This window comes from Spea bombifrons, chromosome 13 (genome assembly GCF_027358695.1).
Source record: "Spea bombifrons isolate aSpeBom1 chromosome 13, aSpeBom1.2.pri, whole genome shotgun sequence".
Classification (NCBI taxonomy): domain Eukaryota; kingdom Metazoa; phylum Chordata; class Amphibia; order Anura; family Pelobatidae; genus Spea; species Spea bombifrons.
The window spans coordinates 21,352,450-21,376,288 of NC_071099.1; the positions used below are offsets into that span (position 1 = coordinate 21,352,450).

At 42.8% G+C, this 23,839-nt stretch overlaps 3 protein-coding genes across 5 annotated transcripts; 2 read left to right on the top strand and 1 right to left on the bottom strand.

Annotated features, from left to right (window-relative positions):
* Positions 1-385: 385 nt before the first annotated feature.
* Positions 386-2,726, bottom strand: TMEM220 (transmembrane protein 220). Of its 2 annotated transcripts, XM_053454022.1 has the most exons (6): positions 2,595-2,726; positions 1,899-1,928; positions 1,658-1,718; positions 1,197-1,320; positions 988-1,047; positions 393-652 (listed from the first exon to the last, which is right to left on the bottom strand). In XM_053454022.1, exons 1-6 carry the CDS (start codon positions 2,724-2,726, stop codon positions 520-522), a joined length of 540 nt encoding a protein of 179 aa, XP_053309997.1. In that variant the 3' UTR covers positions 393-519. The 2 variants fall into 2 exon arrangements, with proteins under 2 accessions (XP_053309998.1, XP_053309997.1); XM_053454023.1 differs by lacking the exon at positions 988-1,047 and having other exon boundaries at positions 386-652.
* An 853-nt stretch (positions 2,727-3,579) lies between these two features.
* Positions 3,580-6,330, top strand: ADPRM (ADP-ribose/CDP-alcohol diphosphatase, manganese dependent). Of its 2 annotated transcripts, none has more exons than XM_053454017.1 (4): positions 3,580-3,654; positions 4,573-5,203; positions 5,492-5,608; positions 5,858-6,330. In XM_053454017.1, exons 1-4 carry the CDS (start codon positions 3,643-3,645, stop codon positions 6,151-6,153), a joined length of 1,056 nt encoding a protein of 351 aa, XP_053309992.1. In that variant the 5' UTR covers positions 3,580-3,642; the 3' UTR covers positions 6,154-6,330. The 2 variants fall into 2 exon arrangements, with proteins under 2 accessions (XP_053309992.1, XP_053309991.1); XM_053454016.1 differs by lacking the exon at positions 3,580-3,654 and adding an exon at positions 3,875-4,046.
* A 2,171-nt stretch (positions 6,331-8,501) lies between these two features.
* On the top strand, positions 8,502-23,825 carry MAP2K4 (mitogen-activated protein kinase kinase 4). Its single transcript, XM_053454021.1, has 12 exons — positions 8,502-8,664; positions 14,236-14,329; positions 15,425-15,538; positions 16,571-16,745; positions 17,401-17,520; positions 17,741-17,860; positions 18,173-18,224; positions 18,408-18,535; positions 20,475-20,552; positions 21,301-21,449; positions 22,137-22,182; positions 22,609-23,825. Exons 1-12 carry the CDS (start codon positions 8,562-8,564, stop codon positions 22,720-22,722), a joined length of 1,293 nt encoding a protein of 430 aa, XP_053309996.1. The 5' UTR covers positions 8,502-8,561; the 3' UTR covers positions 22,723-23,825.
* Positions 23,826-23,839: the final 14 nt, after the last annotated feature.

Here is a 23,839-nt window from a genome sequence, read left to right on the forward strand (position 1 = left end):
GAGGAAAAAAAGCTATTTCCGCATTTACGATGGGAATTGGACAGTAAGACGCGCATCTATTATTATATATAAGTTATACCAGCAAAGCTTTAGTAGATCTTGAATGTAAAACGATAATTATTTTATTCCATCAGAAAAGCGCATTAAGCCTTGTGCTACCGCTTAACGCGGGGTTTATAGACGGGCAGGGCTGTCACGTTGTAACAGAAGCAGATCCGTGTTCTCTGGCGTCCGAATCCAGAGGCACAATGGAGAAGGATTACACCAAGAAGAATGGTTAGTGGCCCCTGGGTGCAATTACCCCCCCTCGCCCCCCAGGATCTAAAACGTGACCGGCAGGCAGCTGTATATATTATATATATTATAGATCAGGTAGGATGGCGTTAGGACAGCAGACGAGCTGCTGAGATTTCTGAATTTCAGGTTTTTTTGGCAGTCGGTTCGCGCCGATCCCAGCTCAGACCAGGCAAGCGTTTCTTTCCAGGTCGCGGCGAGGAAACGCGGAGCTTCAGCAGACGCTTAGATCACGGTTTTGCAATGCTGCGGCCACGACGTCCTCATCTCTTTGTTGATATAAATGTAAAGCCAGATCAGGAACGGGAATACGGAGACGGAAACCGCGATAAAGAGCCTGAATCCGCCGACGATTTGCCTGCAAGAAACAAAGTAACACTTTAATTATTGTATACAACCACAAGTGGGGTCCTGTATGCGTCATAATTAACCACGGATTATGGAGAAAAAATATAATATTATAATATTAAAAATGATTTATTATCTAATATGTTTAATACATATATAAAATATTACAAACAATAGGTTTAATAATCAGACACACCTGCTAATTACTGAACATATATCAACAAGAACAAAGAACTTTTATATTATATATATATAATATATTTAAAGATGTAGCGTACAAATAAGGGGTGAGAATAATATGGAATCTGTACGATGTAATAAATAAAGAGCCCTTTGAAGACGTACTTATGGGTTTTCCGGCACAGCAGCAGCCATAGCGCGATGATCCCGAGCCCGGATAATTCTCTAGGAAGAACGATCAGGTTTGTAAACGGGGTGAAAGAAGGTTTTATTTATTATTTTAATTAGAAAAGGCGAGAGGAATGCATTGGAAATGTCCGTGCTACGTCATATGTGATGTAATAATTAGAATATAAAGGCTTCTCGAGTCTCACCTGCCCTCCTCTTCGTGTAAAATGCTTTCCCTGCTATCCATAAACAGCTTTCCGAGTAGATAGACGGCGCCGGTCAGGCAGACGGCGCAGTGCAGGTCCGCCAGCGCTCTCCATACGCCGTGACCTTGGTGAACGGATAACGCGGAGTTAAAAGCAGGTCTGCAGACGGAGGTCCAACTTTCACCACCTCGACCGGCACCGAATATCACATTCATTTTCCTTCTACGCCCATTAGAGCGGGGACGGCCGGTAGCTTGGGTGATCCATGTAAACTGCCCTCCCTGTGCACAAAGAGGGGGTTTGGGGGGGGTATCTGGAATGCCGCCATTGGGTCCCATCATTGAGCATTTACCAAAGCAGCAGATACCCGAGGATGCATGGGGAAGAGACAGCGGCAAACACCCCAAACGCTGTAAAAATATATATTTTTACTCTTTTACCCCGTTAATATTACTCAGTACCTGTTATGTCTGAATTTACACTAACAAGAAGGACGAGAACCGACGGCACCAGATAGATCACCTGGGGGGGAATACAGACGCGGGGTTACTCATCAGCCACACAGAGCCCCTTATTTAATGCCCCTTTCTCTCTCTTAGAAAGGGGTATTTACCTGCCAACCACCCTGTGACCTCCATCCTGCCCCCCCACAACTAGCAGGACACCCCCTTCACAGTAACGCTGCCACGTACCGGTACTCACCATCCAAACCTCTGCATCCGGATCGTTTACCTGCAACACAATCACAGAAATCTTCACAGATAGACCCAAAGGTATGGGGTTTATTTACCCCGTTTAATTTATAAAGCCGTTCCCTGTTGTTTCTATACACATTATCGGGGCTTTTAGGGCTGTAGAACCCTGCGATCCCCTCATACCCAGCAAACATTCTGACCTCCTAGAAAAGAGGGGCGTCAGGGGAGGAGAGAGGGGCATCAGGGGAGGAGAGAGGGGCATCGGGGGGAGGAGAGAGGGGCATCGGGGGGGGGAGAGGGGCATCATGGGAGGAGAGAGGGGCACTTGGATTTGGGGACCAATGAGGGACTGGACAAAACAGCCAAGGACAGTCGGTAAATATACTTTCACACCCCGGATCTGAAAGCACTTAAAGTACTAAAGCAGTAAAGCGGCACGCTGTGGGCGCGTTGTGTCGCCCGGCACGTCAGATCATTATAAATGGCGGACTTTGTCCTCTCCCCTTTATATCTCGATTTAAGCTCTGAATAAAGCGATTATAATAACGCAGCGAGCGTCGCCGTGGAAACGCTGAATAATGGAATTAGCTAATTACTAATTAAGAGGTTTTATTGATTTACTAAATTGAACGGCTTTGTTCCTTTTTCTGTCTGAATTCTCCTTTCCACGCAAGTCGCCGGATTCTATAAATGATTAACTCACCTGCACGTAGGCAGCCAGACCGAAAAACACAGACATTAAAGCATTGCAGACCCTCCAGAGCCCCTGACGGTTCCCAGCACAGAATACGGGGGCTGCGGCGGACTCCCTCTGCTGCCGGTCCGGTTCCTCCATGGTTCTGGCCTCAATGGCTGGGCATTCGGGGCAGGAGGGGGTCCCTGCAGCAGACACGGGGTTACTCCTCGTTAATACCCAGTTTCCTACGTCGGGGGCTTCGCAGCAGACACGGGGTTACTCCTCGTTAATACCCAGCCTCCCAGTTTCCTGCGTCGGGGGTCTCTGCAGCAGACACGGGGTTACTCCTCGTTATTACCCAGTTTCCAGCGTTGGGGGTCTCTGCAGCAGACACGGGGTTACTCCTCGTTAATACCCAGTTTCCTGCGTTGGGGGTCTCTGCAGCAGACACGGGGTTACTCCTCGTTAATACCCAGTTTCCTGCGTTGGGGGTCTCTGCAGCAGACACGGGGTTACTCCTCGTTATTACCCAGTTTCCTGCGTTGGGGGTCTCTGCAGCAGACACGGGGTTACTCCTCGTAAATACCCAGCCTCCCAGTTTCCTGCATCCGGGAAGCTCAGCCCCAGCCGCTAACCGCCCTCCCATCTCATTCAGGGCAGCTCAATGCATTTAACCCCTGCAGCCCAAGGGAGAGCAGCACAGGTTCCATTACCCGACACAGTCAGGGTTATCGCCCCTCTGGGTTTTTGGGTTAATTGGCAGATTCTCAGTACACACGGTAGGTTTTCTGGGTGAACTGGTGGATTTTGGGGTGAGGGTGCATAATCTAATAGTCTCCAGGCAAAGGGTTAACTTCTCAGGGTCACAATCCTTTTATTCTTCAATGACCGGATGATACATACCCCCCCCATTTGCAGGTTATTATTATTATTGACCGCTTTATATAGCGCCATCATATTCTGCAGCGCAGTACAATGGGTAAACTCGACATAACAAGTAGTAAATAACAATTCGACCCCGGTCACCGGGTGTAAAATCCGAGACGTCAGCGGTGTGGCAGTGAAACCGTCGGGTATGGCTACAGAGGTACAGCGGGGCATGCATGGGTTAAACGGCTCATCGGGTCACCCCAGGATACATTGTGACCGTTTCTGTGCCGTGTTATATGTTATGTATCAACTTCAGTAACATGTTTAAAGCATTACAGGCGAGGGGCACAGAGCGTGTAACCGGGAAGCGTGTAACTGGGAGGCGTGTAACCGGGAGGCGTGTAACCGGGAGGCATGTAACCAGGAAGCGTGTAACCAGGAAGCATGTAACTGGGAGGCGTGTAACTAGGAGGCGTGGCTGACGGGTCATGTGATTAGTAAGGCACGATGGGAGGTCTTATAGGGAAGTCACTGCATTGCAGGCTTCTGGCTGCCTTCGTAACCCAAAGTACTGTTCCTCCCATTAACCGGTGCGCGCCAGTTTATGGGGTAAGATATTTCCTGGTCTTTAACCCTTTAATATCCGACATCATACATGTGTTCAAATGTGCAACAAACACAATACATGATTTAATTTATACTTTTAGAGGCCACTGTGTAAATAAAGGTAGTGGACCAAATCTATGCAATTTATCGAGTGTTTGTAGCCATCCGCTCCCAGTGTGTAAGAGTCGGGGGTAAGAGTCGGGGGTAATGGTACCGTTCTGCCCGATGACATTTTCTTTAGACTTGTTTTGGGCTAGAATTCTCTTCTTTGGCAAAATCTATTTCATGAAAAGTTCCGAGCTGTCGTAAAACTCGCTTTGATGCTCAGCCCACGTTCCGAGTGGCTGCTTTGGCCCTTTAGTTGGGCAGAAAAGTCCTTTAGTGAATACGTGGGGTGACATTTCTCATGAACAAAATATTAGTAAATAAATTTCAGAATGTGCGAATCCCGATGCGTGTCCAGGACACAAAACATAAAAGGGCTTAAGAAGTGGAGTCGCGGGAGTTAATGCGGGTTTTGTCTTTTTAGATGGCCGAGTTTGTGACGGGTTCCGCGCATGATGGGACGGAGGATACTCTGGAGTCATATTTTAGCTTTGGGGTCGTTGCAGATATCCAGTACGCTGATATAGACGACGGATACAACTTCATGAAGACGAGGATGAGATATTATAGAAACAGCCTGACGCTGCTTAAAGACGCCGTCGCAGAATGGTCCAAGGAAAGCCAAAGACCCAAGTTCATTCTTCAACTTGGCGACATTATCGATGGCTACAACGTCCCGCATAAAACGTCGGAAAAGTCGCTCACCAAAGTTCTGAGCGAGACGGAAACGTTGAGAATTCCGTTCCATCACATCTGGGGCAACCACGAGTTCTACAATTTCAGCAGGAAAGATTTAACAGAATCCAAACTGAACTCAAAGCCTTTGGAGGATAAAAGTGACTCCCGGACGATGAATAAGGAGACCAGCGGACTCAGCGACCACCAGGAGTCTTTCTATGGTTATCATTTTAGCCCCTTCCCGAAATTCCGATTCCTGTTAATTGATTCGTACGACCTGAGCGTCATTGGGAGGGATCCGTCCAGCGCCATGTATGAAAAGTCTATGAAGCTCCTCAAGGAAAAAAATCACAACGAGAATATGAACAGCCCTAAAGGTTCTTCTTAAAAAAACAGCTTTAGCGATTTATCGGGTGTTAGCGGAGTGTTTAAAACTTAAACGTGTCTAAAGCAAGAATGGGGGAGGTCAGGGGCAGATTCCTCGCCCAGGGGTAGCTATAAATATCAGGACTAAAATTAACAAATGCGTCTCGAGGAAAGTCGTGTAATCAGATTGTTAATTGTGGGAATTTAGGGTTTTTTAAGTGTTACAGAGGTATTTCGGATATTATTGGGAGATCTTGATGCTGCTCTTATTGTTTACCTGGGTTTTTATTCTGATGCAGGATTAGAAGAGCCGCAGTTTGTGGAGTTCAACGGAGGGATCGGCGTCAGTCAATTAAACTGGATCGATGGCGTCCTTGCCTCTTCGGATGAAAAGGAAGAAAAGGTGGTCGTTGTCGGTATGTCTGATAAAACAAAACGCAAGGTTTTCGTCGATTGTACCTACCAAGTGTCTGTGTTCTGGGGGCAAGTCCATGTCTGTGACCCAAATCCAAAATTAATTGTGTCCTGGTGACAGATTGAAGGTTTAGGTGCCTGAAAACATTTTGCAAAGGTATGGAGTGAATGTAATTATTTGGGCTTTTATTTTCATACATTTTTGGTCTTTTTGTCGCTCCTGTCGACGTGTAACGTTTTGCTCTATGCAGGTCACCTCCCGATCCACCCGGACGCGACCGACGCAATTTGTCTGGCCTGGAACCACAAGGAGATCCTGTCCGTGCTGCAGGCCCACCCGTGCGTAGTCGCTTACTTTGCAGGACACGATCACGACGGCGGATACTGCGTGGACTCTTGTGGAATACATCACATAACCTTCAGGGGGGTTATAGAAACCCCTCCAGTGACCCAGGCCTTTGGAACAATGTATATGCATCGCGATAGAATGGTTTTAAAAGGCAGGGGCCTTGTTTCAAGCAGAGTCTTGCCCTACAGGCATAGCTAACATGTTTAGTGTGTAAGTTACAGACATTCACTTGTAGCCAGAGCTGCGTAAGTAGAACTTTTATGTATTTCAAGGCACGGGGGTCCCTTCAGAACATGGCTTGTCGCTGTATTCCAAAAAGGAAGCCGTTTGTCCTAAACAGGGTCTACATGCTAAAACTGTTGCACCTTCGCTGTGGTTTTATATGAACAAGTGACTTGATATTACAATTATTTTGTTTATTTCTCAGAATTACTTATATTGGTTACACTCTTTTTTCAACCGTTTTTTGAGCTAATGTTGTTAGTCCAGAGCTGTATGAGCTGTAAGATGACTGGTAACGCTTCCACCCCTGTTCATACAAAAAAATGCTATTTCATAGGAGAATACCTGGTTTATTCTAACCCAGCTACAGTTACTCGGCTAAGCAGAGGACAAAACAGGTGCAGGACTCACACTGACCTAGTAAACACAAGGGCTCTTAAATGATGTCCCCAAGCAAGGAGAGCCTGCAATCTGCATTTCCACCACTAGATGGCAGGCGTGCATCTTAAGGACTCTGCTCGGTCAATCAAACCAGAACCGGTTGCTTCACTCCGTTTAATAAGAAAAATAAAGGCATCCAACCTGATCAATAACTCCATAACTGATCGCTTCTGTAACAGCTGCCCTGAACCCATAACGCGAGAAACACGGCTGTTTCATGATTGCCCCTCACCAGCTAGAAGGGTTAATGACTGTTTAAAACTGGAGGAATATGATTTCCATATGCACTGGAACTATATAAATGGGAACTCTTCCATTTGTGGCTTTTAGCTTATTTAAAATAATTTATTGAAACTATCTATAGCTTGCGTTTTTTGTTTGCCAATCACTGTCGCCTCCCGCCTTTTAAACTCTTGAGCAGCCATGATTTTGACCCATCTGCTTCAATGACGTGATATCTTTCCGAGGGGTCCATTCTGCGTTTGCATTGCATTCTTGGATTTTCACCATTTGTTTAAATAAACAGTTCATTTTTAGAGTTGCTTTATATATATATATATATATCGTCACATTGAATTAGTCCACTGTGCCTTTTCACCTCATAGTCTCTGATGTTAGAGGGTCGGTATGCTAATAAATACATGTTCCTGATGGGTCTATAATACCAGGACTGATTAATCTCAAAGATAAAGTTGACGTTTGTCAAGAGCCTCCTGTTAAAGCAACGTATGTGTAAATCTATGTTGTTGCGTTTTAGCGTATGTGTAAAAGAATGGTGTTAGAGTGTGCGTGTAGTGTTAGCATGTGTATGTATGTTATTGTATGGTGTTATTCCATATGTATGTGTTAGTGTATCCTGTTAGCATGATTGTGTGTATTTGGTGTTAGTGTGAGTGAGTGTGTATGGTGTTAATATTTTGGTTAGTATATGGTGTTAGGATGAGTGTGTGTGTCAGCATATAATGTTTGTGTCAGGAGTTGCTTTGCTTTTTCTGGTTTTGCAGGCTTGCTTTTCTCGCTATGATTTCTCCTTACATTCTAACTTGGGATTTAACCTATGATCTTTCCCTCCAAATAATGATGGATGTGAGGAGACAAAAAACATCCAATCTCTCCACCTCCTGCTATTTAGGCTGGTTCCCTGCTTTTTCACAATAAATGTCACCAATCGTTGAGGTCCTGATACCCCACGGACCGGTATTTCTACCCCACTGAGCCACTGGAACCACTAAATTTTTTTCTACATTACCAGAAGTCAAGCTAGGATCTGTCTTTCTGTGCGACAGCATTCATTTGCTACTGATGTTTTTATTTTTGCATATTTGTTATTGCATGTTATTCTTGGAAAAATAATGTTTACAGACATTTGTACTTTAAGCTTTTGACTGCGTGGATAACCTGATGAGAAGCTAAACTCCCATCATTTGGGGAATGGTAATGTCAGCAGTGGGAAAAGATCCTAGGAGTCAAAAACAATAAGAATCAATGACGTTTCCATAATTCATCCACCTATACACACATTTGTAGATTTACTACTGTTTCTTTCTGGATGATTGTGGGAGGTGTGGAAGGTCCTCCTCATCACCCCAGGTCTTCAGCAGCAGCTTTGGCCTGTGTCCTATAAATCACCTTCAGGTTTAGGAGGGGGACCTGGCCGAGGGTATGCACTCAGTATGGGGTGAGGGCAGCTAACACCCCACACCCCCTCACCAATTCCCATCACAGACGTGCTGTACTTTATAAATAGTAACATTGTAACCAGCTCTGGGCTGCACTTGATACACAGTATCTCTGGAGCTTCCTGCTTCTTTGCGGCCAGGGGAGGGGGCGTGACGTCACGTGGGAGGCGGTGTTCTGACGTCAGAGTGAGGGATTCTGGGAGGGGGCAGGCACAGTGGGGGTTGCTGCATTGCAGCCTTCATTTGGAATCTAATATATTAACAATGGCGACTTCCAACCCCAGTAACAGTGGGAGCAGCGGCAGCAGTGCGGGTCCCGGGGTCCCAGGACAATCCCAGCAGCACAGCACAGGGAGCAACATGCAGGGTAAGCGCATGGGCCCCCACCCCCAGCAATCTGCCCTCCCCGTCATCAGCACAGTGCTTGTCACCCTCCTAGCCAGCACATTGCCCTGATCAGCCTGGGCAACTAGGGCTGCTCATTGTGGGCGCCTTGTACCCCCTACTCAGGGATTGGCCAGTACCCCGACGCAGTGATCCTCCTGTCCAATCCCCCAAAATAGTGATCCTCTTGTCCAATCCCCAAACATAGTGTAACCCCCAAATATTGCAATCATCCTGTTCTACTCCCTAGTGATCCTGCTCCCCCAACACAGTGATCCCCATGTCCTTTCCCCCTCCTTTCTATCCCTCCCCAGCACAGGGATCCTGCAGTCCTTCCCTGACACACATCGATCCCACTGCCCTTTACAACACATTGGTGTCTCTGTCCTTCCCCCCCCCCCCAGACTGCTGGCCATCGATCTCCTTGATTAGTGATCTTCTTTTCATTCACCTGCCTCCCAGCTTGGGATCTGCCTGTGACCCCCCCCCACCCATTTTTCGCTGTCAGTGCAGTGCAGCAAGGCTCAGAGGAACATAAGATTGAGCAACCTGGGTGTTTTTTATATCACCACCCCAGAAGGAGGTTATAGAGATCAGCATCGGTCTCCCTTTGCAACACCCTATATTTCTTGTACTCTCATTTTTCCTTGGCGCTGCAGCCAGTCTGGACCCTTCTGCCGCTCCTAGAGCAGCCGCTTTCCTTGCTTATCCTCCTTATGATGTTCCATCTCCTGATCTGTGTCTCTAACCCAACCTAACCGTTTAAGGATCATGTCACCTATGGCCCCATCTGTGAACCCCATAATATGGATCAATCTATCCAGTGCAATCCTCTCCTACGGTCCTCGTGACCCTGGGCTCTGCAGTAATTGGTCAGTGCTTCTTTTGTTTCCCCCACTAGATCTGAACTCCCTTTCTGCTTGTCAGCTACCATGTACATATTGGCTTAAATGCATGATTCAGTTGATCATATACTCCTGTATGTATGTGGTTGCGTGCCACAGTGTGCCCTTTAGAAAATCATGTCGTCCAGAAAGTGATCCTATGGGTTGGGATTGATGTTGGGTTCTGGCTGCCTTCCTATGATACTCATGAATATTGCAAACCCAATTCCTGACCGTGACATGGCCCCCACGATGCTTGCTTCCCAACTAGAATCTGGCAGAAATATGTATCTGAATTTGAGCTGAATCCTAGTAGACGGGATGCCCTTGTAGCTTTTCCAAGACTCGTCCTGTATAAATTAATTTCTTGGGAGTGACGTCGACATTTAGTGAGGCTGGTTAAAGAAAAACAAAAGGCCAAATAAGCTGTGGGGATCTCCTACCGCATCAAGAAAGGACTATAGGGCAACTGGAAGAGGTTGGGTGACTAAGGAACACCCTACCGTGTGCCATTTGGGAGAGGAGTTAAAGGTTATTAATCTTATTGTAGTCATCGAGACTAGAATGATTTACCATGATGAGCCAAGTCCAATCATGTATAGTATTTGTAACTTCCTTGTGGGAACTGCACCAGACTATGCTGGCCAATGAAGAGGAGTAAATCGTACAAAGTCATACTGTGTTGGAGAGCTTGTGGATCTTATGCTTTAGATAGTGGTTCACAGAAGGTCTTAATCGTGCAAGTGAATTTCTATAGAAGTTCGCTATAGGTCATCTTGCCATGGGCTGTAAAAAGAGTATAAGGGTACGGGCCGACCACATAATTAAAACGATCGGGTCCCTGGTTATTGTGTCAATGAGGCAGCCATGTCTCACACTCGGTGTGTTGTAATGTAGGAAGTGCGACTGCAGTAGGTCGGATCGTTATCAATGCAAAACGTCAAGTTAAGGCAAGTTTGCCAGGCTTTGGAACCAGGAATGGAGCTTGGCTCAGCTTAATATTTCGGGGAGAAGTATGACCCAGAAAAGAACAAAAATAACCACAGGCTTTGCATTCTGATAGGAAGAATAAGGTGCTTTAATGTGCAATAACGTGCCTGCATTTATTTTTGTTCTAGTTGGAGGCGCTCTTGGTTTTTGGCACCTGTTTTTTGGGCGATCTGTCTGGGAGAGTACGAGAATTAGCCCGTTGAAAGAGTATTTCTGATCCGGAGCAGAACCGGCAGGTAGTCCTTGCTCATCACTGAGGGTCCTCTATGTGCCAAGGGAGACCTGGCCTGCTTGTAGAATTGTCTTGCTCGATGTAGGCTGAGATTTGGCTTGATTTGTCTTCTGCTTTTCTTTCTGTATTCTTCACCTCTCCTAAAAAGGCACAGGCCTTCGAAGTATTGATCAGATAGATTAAAGAAATGTATATTGTCCTACCTTTTATATCACCAATAGTCATTAAAATCTTATACAAGTCAAACGATGGAGCCATTCAAAATACCATAGAAAACATTTGAAAAGTCAACCTTTGTTTAATGCACATTTTATTTTTCGACTAAACCTAGTAGGGTAAAGGGTCTGTGGCCCTACGCGCACAATTCCATTTTATTGGGAGGTTGTCGGATTTCAGGCTTTGTATTTATTCACAAAGCTTTGGCGTCATCTGCTGCGGCATCGCTAGGACGTCCTGTTAGTGACAAGTAATGGGGAGACCGGTCCCGTTCTTCTGCCCTTTTCAGCAGTGAGAAATGGGGAGATATCCTTGTCTTCACAAGATGGTCTGGGCTTCAGGATATAATCTGATGGCAAACACTTGTTTTGCGATGTTCTGAGTATAGTTTATATACTTGCTGTTCCGGGCCACTGACAATACTACAGTGCTATGTATTTTTTATATATATATTACAGTATTACAAGCGTATTTCAATCAGGATAATTAAGTACCGTAAAAAAGGTAATTTGCACATATCTGAGGATATCGCATTCTACAAAACGCTACTTTGTTCTATTCAAAGGAATTCACTTGTAGGAGCAGCACCTTGAGTATGTATGCCTAACGTCAGACGCCAAGTCATGTATTTCCATCAATACCCATAAGACCAGGACCCCTCTCGGCATCCAACATGCGGACTCCTAGAGAGGTTTTTTTTAAAACTGTGATTGCTTTATTACAGGTTTGCTTCCGTACTGCAAGCATTTTGTAGATTATCTTGTATTATAACTGCTTACTTTCCCTTTGAAAGAGTTTCCACGCTTGTAATCACTGTCACAATCTTACCGTGGATAACATTACCAGGGCCACGCGGTTTTTATAAATAACCCTGGTTACTGTTACAACAACCAAATAAAAATTCTCTCAAATCCATGCCTGTCTATTATGTGGACAATGATGTGCTCTTTTAGCAGATACAATTTGTTTGTTTTAGGTAAATCCAACGCAGGTCATTTCGCAGGACTCTGCATCTGACGCATTATAGGTGTGCACCTTGCTTCCCGCGCAGGTCCCTGACCATTGACGGTAATAATCTGGCTGAATTTTCCAAGTTGTAGCAGAACACAAGACGTCCCTGCATTGTCAGGCTGATTCCGTCTTGATATTATAAATGGGCAGTCGGTAGATGAGCCTACAGGTCTCTGCTGCTGGCAGGACAGGTCTCCAGGGTCATCTGTGAGAAATGGACATCTATAACAACCTAAATAAAAATAATTTCACTAATAAAAATAAATCATGGTCCCAATGCCTGTAAGCCCAAGCTCAGTCGTATTATCGGGTAAACGGAGATAAACGCAATCAGACGCTGTAGTTTCAGGTAGGACCCGAGCAGGGAAATTCGGTCAGTGGTGGGGAAAGAAAAAAACAAAACAAACAAAACATTCTGATAGTCTTTTCATGCAGGGATCTGTAAAATCTATCTGTCTCATGGAAAATAACCTTAAATGTCCTTCAAGCTTTCTGCTCCCTCTAAGGATGCTGTCTCCCTTCCTCTAGTATATGATCTGTTGCCATAGAAACCTGTTGAAGATCCCTCGTGCAGGCCAATCAAGGCTACCGTTGAACGGCTTCGGTATCTGGCGGTTGCGAATCATTACAGGTGCTTAATGCTCTAATAGGATCATTTAAAGCCATAAGCACTTCGGGGTTAAGAATGTAATCGTTTATCTTGACTGAGCCGTCATGGACCATGCGTTGTCCTCTGTGGATTAGTGAAGTCATACGAACTGACACTACTTCATTATTTATCAACCGGTCGCGCTTATATTGAGGCCTCTCATTGGTTCCTATTTCATTTGTGAGCTGATGGAGGATGAGGCCTCGTATGATTGGTAGGAATGGGCCGGATGGGGGACTCATGGAAATTAAAAGAAATCTACAGGATAAATATATGGCGTTCTCCTCAACTCTCCTCTTCCTCAAACTGCAAGTCACCAGCGGCGCGGCTGTAGCATCTTTCCAACATGCACCTTTCTTTTCTAGACCTACTAGCGATGACCTCCTTTCTGTGGAAATAAAATATCATCTGTTTTCTGTGTTTCTGCTAGAATGAATGAATCTGCTTTGTGCTGGGAATGAATGACTTCCGATTCCAGCACCCTCTGGCTGCGTGTGCGCGGAGGACCGCGACCGCACCGGATTTATAGTCCAGGCAGCTTCTAGGATCTGCTTCTAGCCAGGGAGTATTTATAGCATCCATTAAGAAGAAGTAGCAGGTACTCCGCAGAGGGTCTCGCTGCCCTGTGGAGTAGATAATCGGTGGCTTCTATCTTCTGAACTGTTCTAGCTTTTCTAAACTGCGACCTTTCGCGCTGAAAGGTCAATGTTCATGCAGATGGTTGCATGATTGCTGCGTGTTAGGTAAAGCAAGCCATCTCTTCAAAGCGTCGAGCCGAAGGTGTCTGAAGGCACGTAAAGCTTGTTTTTTATTAGATCAGTGCGGGGAAGTAGACTTGTTGACCGTTCCAGAAAGCTCCGAGCGAAGGCTCATTAGGTGTTTGTAAGCCGGTTCACCGCGTTTCAGTCAATCAATAATTTATGCGCCGTGCGAGTGGATTTCTAAGGATATTGGCTTTAATCAGAACGCCGATGAATATTTACCGGCTCGGCTTGAGTGAGTCACCCTATAAATTAGTCATTTCTGAAAACGTTGTGTCTCCGAGACGCTGAAGTTGACCGTGATTCCAGGAAGATGAGGTTATTCGCGTTGTGCGCTCCTTTGTGCGGCTCTGATAAACTATGACGGCAGCTGCTCTTCATATCCGAGGTGTATAGGATCAGGCGTTTAAACGGAACATTTGAATGGTCTCTCCGATAGAAACGGTATTCTCCTCGATACAAATGTCGTCCTAGCGATGGTGGCAACATCTTTTTTTGCTGCTACGTGGTAAAGAAATATGTCTACAGTATAAGCGGGCAAAGAATTTCACCTGTAGAATTTTTTAATACGAATTTACGTGCGTGGTCAAGAAATATGTAAATTGTCATGGTATATACGTGTAGGAAAACCTTGTTTGTTTTTTTTTTGTTGAGATAAAGCAGACCGTAAGCGTTCTCAAGGATAATCCAAAACGTTAATGTTTTTGGAAGCGGTGAAGTTTGCTTTGTCGGCATTCACAAACAGAACTGTTACGATACGCCAACGTTTCACTTTATTTATTTATTTATTTATTTATATTTCTCCCCGCAGGCAAACGCAAAGCACTGAAGTTGAATTTTGCCAGCCCAGCCTTTAAATCTACTGCAAAGCTAACACTGAACACCACCATTCAACCTGCACACGTGTGAGTACCCGATCTTTGCGTTATTCGCCAGAAGTAGGGAATTTTTACTAAGGGATTTTTTTTATTTTTTTTTATCGAGTGAACAGATTTAAGTTTACTTTCCAATTGGCAAATCCCACGATGTGAAATTTTACCCTCAAATCGTGCTCTCATTGACAAGTCCCAGCATCCTATTTGTGTTTGGAGAAGGATTGAAACCGCGTTCAGAAGTGCCGGTCGATCTGTCGCGGTGACTACATAGACTAGAAATGCTGTACGGCCTCGAAGAGCTTGCGTATTTTGGTGTTGGGCTTAAGGATAGGGTGGTTTTTCTTCATTTGATCGATTGGTTTGTGTGTTGGACTTTATTATTGAATTACCCCCCCCATGTGGCAGTTTCAGCATTGAAACTCTCTAGGATTATGCTATTTCTTTAAGGATGGTAAAGACTCGATATCATAAATGTAATAATGACCGCATTTTCATAAGGCGGTGACTCTGTTGGAAACGGATGCAGTTTGGAACTATAGGGGGTGATTCTAATGCATCATGGCCGTGTGTATATTGACTTAACCTTTTCCACACAGCAAATGACATCACGTGCTGCTCATCGCTTTAGCCAAGTTAGTTAATTCCTGACTCTTATAAGAAAAATAGGCATGTCGGACCCTCCTGGCTCCACAATATCTCGCATCAACAGCATGTAACTGGAGCCCCCTACCCTATACGTGTCACGATTTCAGAGAGACACGTGGATCGAGTTCCATTCCTTATCGGAATTCTCGCTCGTCTTTCATGGTTTTATCTTTGTCTGATGTTGGTCTTTAAGGTCTTCACCTGTTGAAATATCTAAACCATTAATTAATCAATTGATCTTGTTTTCTTGACTTTCATAATTACGGGTTAGCTACAAGTTTATGTTTAGAGGCAAATAATGTACAGCAGGCCAAACCCCAGATGGCTTCAATTTGAGAAACGCTCTCCTTCACACCACCGTACCTAACCGAGCCTGTGTCTTTTGTTTTTTTACCCTCCCTTTAGACATGGACCTGGAGATAACGGGCATACCCCTCTATTAAAAACACTCTCCCTTTGTTTCTCTTCATGTCTTCCAAGGATGACGAAACCAGAAGCCATCAGAAACTTCGAGACATCGTACCAAAAACAGGAAGTGCGGATGGCTGTTGGGAAGACGTGCAATGCGGTCGAGCAGGCAACAAAAAACCGGCTGTATGTGCGAACTCCGCTGACAACCCAAACCTTGCGTTCTGTAGAACTATGGTTCTCGGAATTTACCCCCCAAATATATATATATATAATATGTGTATAAAAAAAAAAAAAAAAAAAAACACCAGCTAAAGGGATAACAGTAATAACAGGGATGCCGGTGACATAAAATCATTGTTGTTGTGCGACACACATGTATAGAATCAGCGACGGGGGTAGCATGGTGTGTCCTGGCACATTGTCACCTCTTTGCGTTTTCGAAATGTTCCAGTCAGACCGGTATCTACCAGTGGATGTATAGAGAAGATGTCTTCACTGTATGGATATCCGTTTGTAACGCTCGCTCGCTTGCTGGCTGTCTGTCTGTCTGGCGGTGTCATCGTGGTTACACAGCAGTCTGACTATTTTTATTGGATATGATGTAAATTTTCGACTGACCGACTCTGAGTCCTACGCGAGTCTGCGTTATTCCAATATTTAGAATGCACTAATTGTGCTGTAATCGGCAATATATTACCTACATGGGAAACATTTACTGAATCCTCTCATCCCAGAATTACATTAAAAGGAAGCCGTTCATTGGCGTTCCGATGTTTCACGACAAAGCAATGAGGCTCCTGGGAGCTTTAGAAACTAATGACTGCGACTTGGTTAAAGCAATTTTGGCGCTGGTGGGGCGAAAGCTTTAATTATTACGTTTTGTAACGATATGCCTAAATCTTACATTCGATTTACTGACATTTGTGGGCTTGATAAATAAACCCAGAAAGACCTGGCTCAGGCTGGAATCCTCATTTTAGGTTCATATATATAAAAACTAGACCAGTTACTATAAAATTATAAAACATAACTGTAATATTCCTTAGACTTCAATATTTGAAATGCATTTTTAATTTGTTAGCACCTTGTATATCACATTTATGGCCGTATTCTATGCCGTGGCTTAATATAAAATAGCAATTCAGTTTGGGGGGGGGGAAAGGCTGAAGTTCAACATTTCAAAGTATCAATGTTATGCGTTTTATACCCCAACAGAGAGAGATTGCGAACACACAGCATTGAGTCGTCGGGAAAATTAAAACTTTCTCCGGAACAACACTGGGACTTCACGGCAGAAGATCTCGAGGACTTGGGTGAAATTGGGAGAGGAGCGTATGGATCGGTCAACAAAATGATCCATAATCCAAGCGGACAGATCATGGCAGTGAAAGTGAGTATGGCAAGCTTTGTATCTGCTTCTGGTAAACGCGTTGGGCTCTGCTTTGTTTTATAGGAGATGAGGGTTGTGTTGTCCGCTATTCAGCGCGCTTACAATCTTCAGGGCATAAAAAAAGATAGCGTGTCGTTCTGTTAGATTCATCGAAGTGTGTTTTTTGAGGTTTAGTTGTGGAGCGGGTATAATAATTATTTTTCAGACCCTATCATGCTGTTGCCTTAAGAACAACTTAAAATGTATGCGTAAGCCTCGTATATGTAATCATCTTAAAAAGAGATGTAAAATAAAGGCTCTATGCTTTGGAAATCCCCGCTGGAACAGTTCAGGTTTCCAATGAATTTTGGATATTGTGAAAGGTTGATTTTTTGGTTATCCTGGTCTATATATATATATAGAGAGATATATAGATAGATAGATAGATATATATTCAGAACCTTAGTTTTGTTTGAGGCTCTTGTAAGTTGCTTCACATTTATTATTAATGCAGAGAAAAATATCTATGCAGTAATTCTGGTTGAGTGGATTTGGGTAACTGGCTTGTCAGCCAATTGCGATCTGAAAGAACTACATTGAAAATGAGGTAATTGGCCAAAGACGCCTCTCCTTTTATGTTAACTTCTTCTTACACCGCCACTTGTTCCTTTTACAGCGGATTCGGTCTACAGTGGATGAAAAGGAGCAGAAGCAGCTGTTAATGGATCTCGATGTGGTTATGCGGAGTAGTGACTGCCCGTATATCGTCCAGTTTTACGGGGCACTATTCAGAGAAGTACGTGCTGATTCCTAATGCAAATTCCGAAATAATCACATAATCACATAATAATATGATATACATAATCTTTAATGTCAAAGTATTCAAAACCTAAATTTCCACCTTCCTAGGGTGCTACAAAAATTCACTACGTCGCACTGCTTTGCTTACGCTCCAGTGGATCTCTCTGTTTTTTGTTTGTTTTTGCATTGTTCTAGCAAATTGTTTCTCTTTTCAGGGTGACTGCTGGATCTGCATGGAACTTATGTCTACCTCGTTTGACAAGTTTTACAAATATGTATATAGCTCGTTAGAAGACGTTATTCCAGAGGAGATTTTAGGCAAAATCACTTTAGCTGTAAGTACGCGATTCTTGGTCCTGTCTGTGTCTAGAGCATTTCATAGGGTGCTGAGCAAAACGAATGGAGAAAATCTTTATGGCGGATAATCGAGTAGATCGGAAAAGCCTTCAAACATATAACGAGGGACGTGCTGTATACGGTCCGCTACACCAGCACACTGCTTCCATGTTAGCAAAAGATGGGTCCAAATGCAATTGCTCCAATATTCGTGTTCTGCAAACAGTTGGAGACCCCCCCCCCGGGCAGTGTTAAGGTTATGCTTCTGTACAAAGATTCAACAGCCCCTGATCTATTTTCTTTTCCTTTAGACTGTGAAAGCATTAAACCACTTAAAAGAAAACTTGAAAATAATCCACAGAGGTAAGAAAAATTGTTGATTGAGTAGAAGTGTCTACCGTACAAGCTGCGCTGCCCCATGCGATCCATAACTAAACGCAATTCATCTCCTGTTCCTTCATAAAGTATGATACGTTGCTCAGCTTTGCAAGGTTTCCATGAAACAAATGCGAAAAAACTTATTTATTTTTTTTTACTGTTTTACAGATATAAAACCTTCCAATATCCTTCTGGACAGGAATGGAAATATTAAACTCTGTGACTTTGGAATCAGCGGACAGTTGGTAGATTCCATTGCAAAGACCAGGGATGCTGGGTGCAGACCGTACATGGCAGTAAGTTGTATCTTCCCATTTTCTTGATTTTAAGGTTTCTGAAGAAAAAACAAGATGTTATCCTGGTAGATCCAAATAGAGTAAGCCAATGAGACGTGGAATCTGTCATGCTCATCAACCATTGGCTAGTCACTGTTCTGACTTAGACCTCAATGACGCGGTTCAGGACTATTAAGTATATAATCTGTGCATATTTACAATATATATACGATATGCTGTTAGTATCTGTGTCCCTTTTATATGTTTATGAGGAATAGCAGGTGTTTTGCTGTGTTGGCCCTGCAGCTGTCTGTGCCTTTAAGGTCAGTCCAGGGTGTATTTATTTTCGTTTTCCGTTCCCAACGTGCACGAGCATCTGGTATCTCTTAGTTTCCGAGCCAAGTTTGGGAGTTGAGTTCAGGCGTCGTAGCCACGGCTCGGTAGTTTTTTTTTTTTTTTGCTGGGCGCATCTCCACGTCATCGGGAACTTGTTGGGTCGTTCCCAGAGTAAAGTCAGTGTGAAGGAATGCACTGACTGCATCTTCAGGACTTCCTATCCTGTAAAAATAGCAAGCAGGGAAAGTTCACGCTGGAGATGTTAACCCTTCACGGAGATCCCTCTCTCTCTTCACTTTCTAAAAAGTTTACAAGCAAAAATCCCCTTTTTTAATAAAAACGATATACCGGATGCTGATATATTGGGATCTAATTTCAAATAGAATTGCGTGTATCAATGTATTCCTGTTAATTATCGAGAGGCATTGGTTAAATGTAAGACTCTTGTCAGGCTTACATCTGGTAGATATGCATAGTTGAATGCGTTATTTTGTTGGATAAAAGCAACACGTTTTTGTGGTGGAATTCCTGCTAAAAGCGGCGTGTTCGATGACATCACACTTGGAGTAAAGCTGACAGGTGATTCCCTTTGCACGTTACTCTCGAGGCTTTGAATTGAATATTATTTAAATAACTGAAACAGAAGGGATTTTTTTTTTTTTTTTTTTACGTTCATGAAATATTTTGCTGGTACAGATCGAAGCAAGCAGTGGTCCTGGTAATGTTTACTTGAGTAGAATTCATAGACACTCATGGGGTTACTTAAGTATAGACATGAGCTAAGCTTGGGAATGAAAGCTGTTTAGCATGGGCACGGTACCAAGTGATGTAATGTTCTATTTTTAGCCTCCAGAAGTCCCGCACAGCTATAACATCATCAGGCTTTCCACTCACCCCCCCCCCTTCTAGTTGCTTCCGAGTGAGTAAGCGGAGGTATTTTCTCAGCCTAAACCACTGAAGAATTTGGGTGACGACATCAGGCATCCCTTTGATGTAGGGCGCTTAGTCAGGGGATCAGCATTTCATGAATTATTCTGCGAAAGGCTGATGTCACACACATGGACTGCAGCCACGTTCCTGGGTTCTGTTATTCCTACAACTCTGGAGACGTTGAACTTGCTCTTACAAGCATTGATCTGCGTCACTGAAGTGTTGCAGTTTTGCTTGCAGACGGCCTTCTTTAGTCTAAATATGCAGAGTCGTGCGACCCGTAGTAGGAAGCACGGCGGCTGGAATTATGATGAGTCTTAGTTCCTAAAATAGAATGTTGTATCCTTGACCGATGACACAGAATGCTTCGCGTTGCTGATGTATCAATGTCCTCGCTTCTTATATTGTTTTGCCACATGGGCTATAATACCCTGTACAGGGTAACTTTTTTTTTTGTAAATACTCGTGTAGATTTATAGTGGGTGATGTCCAAAAGTCATTCAGTGAAAAACAAGATTGAGTATTTCAGATTTTCTCTTTCATTTGTGATGTCATTACTAATTCGAATACAAAACAGATTTTCCTTAGCTGACGTGACATGTTTATATTATGTCTTTACAGTACCTGGAAAATGTGTTTTAGGGTAGAACTAAGTAACCTGTGTGTTAATTTTTTTTTTTTTCTTTTCCCCCAGCCGGAAAGGATAGACCCCAGTGCGTCCAGACAGGGATACGATGTGAGGTCCGACGTGTGGAGTTTAGGAATTACATTGGTGAGTTGATTCTCTGCAACACAATTTTTGTTTTCTTTTAAACGGTGGGAGAAACTTACTGTGAAAACCTCTATTATCATTTGCATTCTTAACCCCTTAAGGACAATGGGCGGTCCCTAAACCAATTGAAAACGATGCATTTTGAGCCCGTACATATACGGGCTTTGTCATTAAGGGGTTAAATGTATTTATTTTTGTGTGTCTTTTTCTTTCTCGCTTTGTCAAAATGAGACATAATGTTAATTGATGCATCAATGTTTTAATAGATCATAAGTATAACATTGTTACTATATATATATATTCATTACTTAACCCAGCCAATTTAACACAGAAAACATTAAAGATCTTTATCATCTCAAGAACTTTAGAGTTTTCTTTATATATGACAGATGGTGCAGTATATATTTGCAGTTTCCATATGGCTCTCTTAATTAAGCCTCCTAGTGTTAGGAACGTAGGAGAACAAAGGAAACCTAGAGAAGACAATGTTCATTTGATCCACGGAACACATTCTCCACACGTGAAGATATGCTGAGACCTGCATCACTGGGCAATTCTGCCAAAATATGTCTGTCTTTGCCAAGTCACACCTAATTTTTAGGCATGCACCTTACCTACTGAGTGGAAACCCAAAAATGTAATCATGTTTTTTTATTTTTCCATCCACTGCTCCATCTGCTATTTAAAACATTGACAATATTGTTTTTGATAATGCAACTTATACTGTACGTTGCTTGGACTCTTGCAGTACGAACTCGCCACAGGCCGATTCCCGTACCCTAAATGGAACAGCGTATTTGATCAGTTGACACAAGTAGTTAAAGGTGACCCACCTCAGCTAAGCAACTCGGATGAACGAGAGTTTTCACCAAGCTTCATCAACTTTGTCAATCTGTGGTAAGCACTACTTTCTTTCAGGGACGTTGTGTGCTTAAATAGACGGTATAATGTCCCTGACAGCTTTAACAAACAAAAAACAAATTCAAAAGAATCCTGCAGCTCCCCTCCTCTTCTGTGACCTGACGGGTCTCAACCATTGGCATCGCTTTCCGCACAGAAGATGACTGGTGGCAATAATATCGCATGGCATGTCAACTGAATACATCTCCTGCCCTGAAAATGTTCCATATTCCAAATAATGGTTCAGTAAGCTCTAGAAAGCAGTGCTCAAACAGTCTTTTATTTTCTATTTCCCTGTCCACTGTTGCCTCGCTGGGTAGCGAATAAAGAATAAATTTCCCTGTGCTCGTGCTGCCACCTGCTGGTCAGTGTAAGAAATGCGTAAACGTTTCTCTCCGCAAAGACTGTCCCTGAAAGATATGACTGGTGCCCCCGGCTGGTAAAACGGAGAAATGTAGCCTTCAGTATCTTCAAGTCTTCAGTCAACCTGAAAAGTCTCCTGTATAGCATGAGTAGGAACTTCACGGGATACAGCAGTTTGCCACATTTGTCATTATGCATGTAGTCGACACTCAGTTTAAGGAGATGTTGGCAAGGATGTGAAAAGTACTTTTTGATATAAAAGTTGTTGGAAATGTTTGCCCACATAGTATTTTAGATCCCTTTTTTTTCTCACCTTTTCAGCCTTACAAAGGACGAGTCAAAAAGGCCAAAGTACAAAGAGCTTCTGGTGAGTAAAATATTTTCGAGGGGGAGACTGCATTACTGGGATTTACAGTAAAACTGAAAACTCTGGGGTTTAAATCTTAAATTGGACTTTGTCTTACAGGTGAAATCCAGGACTGTGAATAAAATGCAGGCTTAAATCATGAGACTGTATAAAATGTATAATACATCAGTTTTTAAGCCACAATCTCTGGCACCACTTGGCATTAATAGTGGATCTTGCCGAATCTGGCTCAAATGACCGTAGTAGTAATTTTCTTTTGATTTTTTTTTTTTTTTTTTTTTTTTTTTTTTAAATGGGTTCAGTACACAAATCAATACTTTGGTGTGATAATTATTTACTTATTTTGTCTCCATGGCCAGGAATCCACACAAAACACTCCATACTTTACTATACTTTATTATATTATTATTATTATTTTTTTTACAGAGACATCCTTTCATCATGATGTATGAAGAGCGTACTGTGGACGTAGCTGGATATGTCACTAAAATTCTGGATCAAATACCGGCAACTCCCAGCTCTCCGATGTATGTTGATTGACCCCGCTGCCACACAAAACTCTAGCAAAAAGGGCTGCGAGCAAACAAACAAACAAAAAAATAATGGAGAGAGAGATCCCACGACACTGTCTGTGTGAATTTACTTTCTCGCTCCAGCACCACACGCAATAAGATCGGTGTTTTATTCATTTTTCCATGGTGTCTGTATGCTATAGTCACATGTAAAACGCATCCCTTTTGTACAGCTGGTTAAGACACAGAAGAAAGACCTCATTTTTGCTCTGTCCTGATAAATGGAACTTTGACTGGAAAGCTTCCTCTTCAGCAATTTCTTCCACCTGTCCTATTCAAAAGAAAGAGAAAAAAAAGGAGAAAAAAAAAAAAAAAAGACTGCACGGATCACTAAAGAGGTTTTGCCTTCGTTAAAAGAGAGACCCTGCATCATCGTTCAAACTTTCCCATTTCCTTGACTGGGCAAGGCAAAGAATATGAATTATATATATAAATATAAATATATATTTTTTATTATTTTTAAAAAAAATAAAAAAAAAATTTCTTCACAAAGTGCAATAGCGTAACCATTTCTCCGCCAGGTGGTCTGTGACAGATCATATTCTGAACGTTATTTTTGTAGGCCCCCTGGCAGAGAAGGGTTTAATTATTTGAAAATCTGTTCTGCTATATAGTTATATTATGTTATTGAGAGTGTTTGGTTGACTTTTTTTTTTTTTCATTTTTTTTTTTTCATTTTTTTTTTTTAAAGAATCATGTTAAATATAGTGAATATCTCTTTACCAAAAACAAATTGTTGCATTGAAGAAATTGAACATTAAAATATTAAGAGATGGAATATATAAGTTTAACCTTTTTTTAATATTTCCAAACATATGCAATTTTTTTTTTCATATAATTTCCATTTTTTTCCAATGTACACAGGGTTTTGTTAATTATTCAGTTCTTGTACTGACGTGTCTTATTTTTTTTTTTATTTTATTTACAGGAATTTAAGTAGAATATATTTTTGGAAAACTATTAATTTAGTTTTTTTAATATATATATAAAAAGGGCTTTAAAGAAAGGAAATATTGTAAGGGGTAGCTTGTCACAAATAAAATCAATGGTCAATCACATGATTTAAACGATTCTCTGGCTGCCTC

Coding starts and splice junctions, on each gene's coding strand:
- TMEM220 (XM_053454022.1), bottom strand. CDS start 2,726: ATGGAGGAACCGGACCGGCAGCAGAGGGAGTCCGCCGCAGCCCCCGTA. Junction 1,719..1,898: donor CGGATGCAGAGGTTTGGATG/GTGAGTACCGGT, acceptor ATTCCCCCCCAG/GTGATCTATCTGGTGCCGTC. Junction 653..987: donor CTGTGCCGGAAAACCCATAA/GTACGTCTTCAA, acceptor TGTTTCTTGCAG/GCAAATCGTCGGCGGATTCA.
- ADPRM (XM_053454016.1), top strand. CDS start 3,945: ATGGGAGGTCTTATAGGGAAGTCACTGCATTGCAGGCTTCTGGCTGCC. Junction 4,047..4,572: donor GGTGCGCGCCAGTTTATGGG/GTAAGATATTTC, acceptor TTGTCTTTTTAG/ATGGCCGAGTTTGTGACGGG. Junction 5,609..5,857: donor AGAAAAGGTGGTCGTTGTCG/GTATGTCTGATA, acceptor TGCTCTATGCAG/GTCACCTCCCGATCCACCCG.
- MAP2K4 (XM_053454021.1), top strand. CDS start 8,562: ATGGCGACTTCCAACCCCAGTAACAGTGGGAGCAGCGGCAGCAGTGCG. Junction 17,521..17,740: donor ACGGGGCACTATTCAGAGAA/GTACGTGCTGAT, acceptor TTCTCTTTTCAG/GGTGACTGCTGGATCTGCAT. Junction 18,536..20,474: donor GGTGCAGACCGTACATGGCA/GTAAGTTGTATC, acceptor CTTTTCCCCCAG/CCGGAAAGGATAGACCCCAG.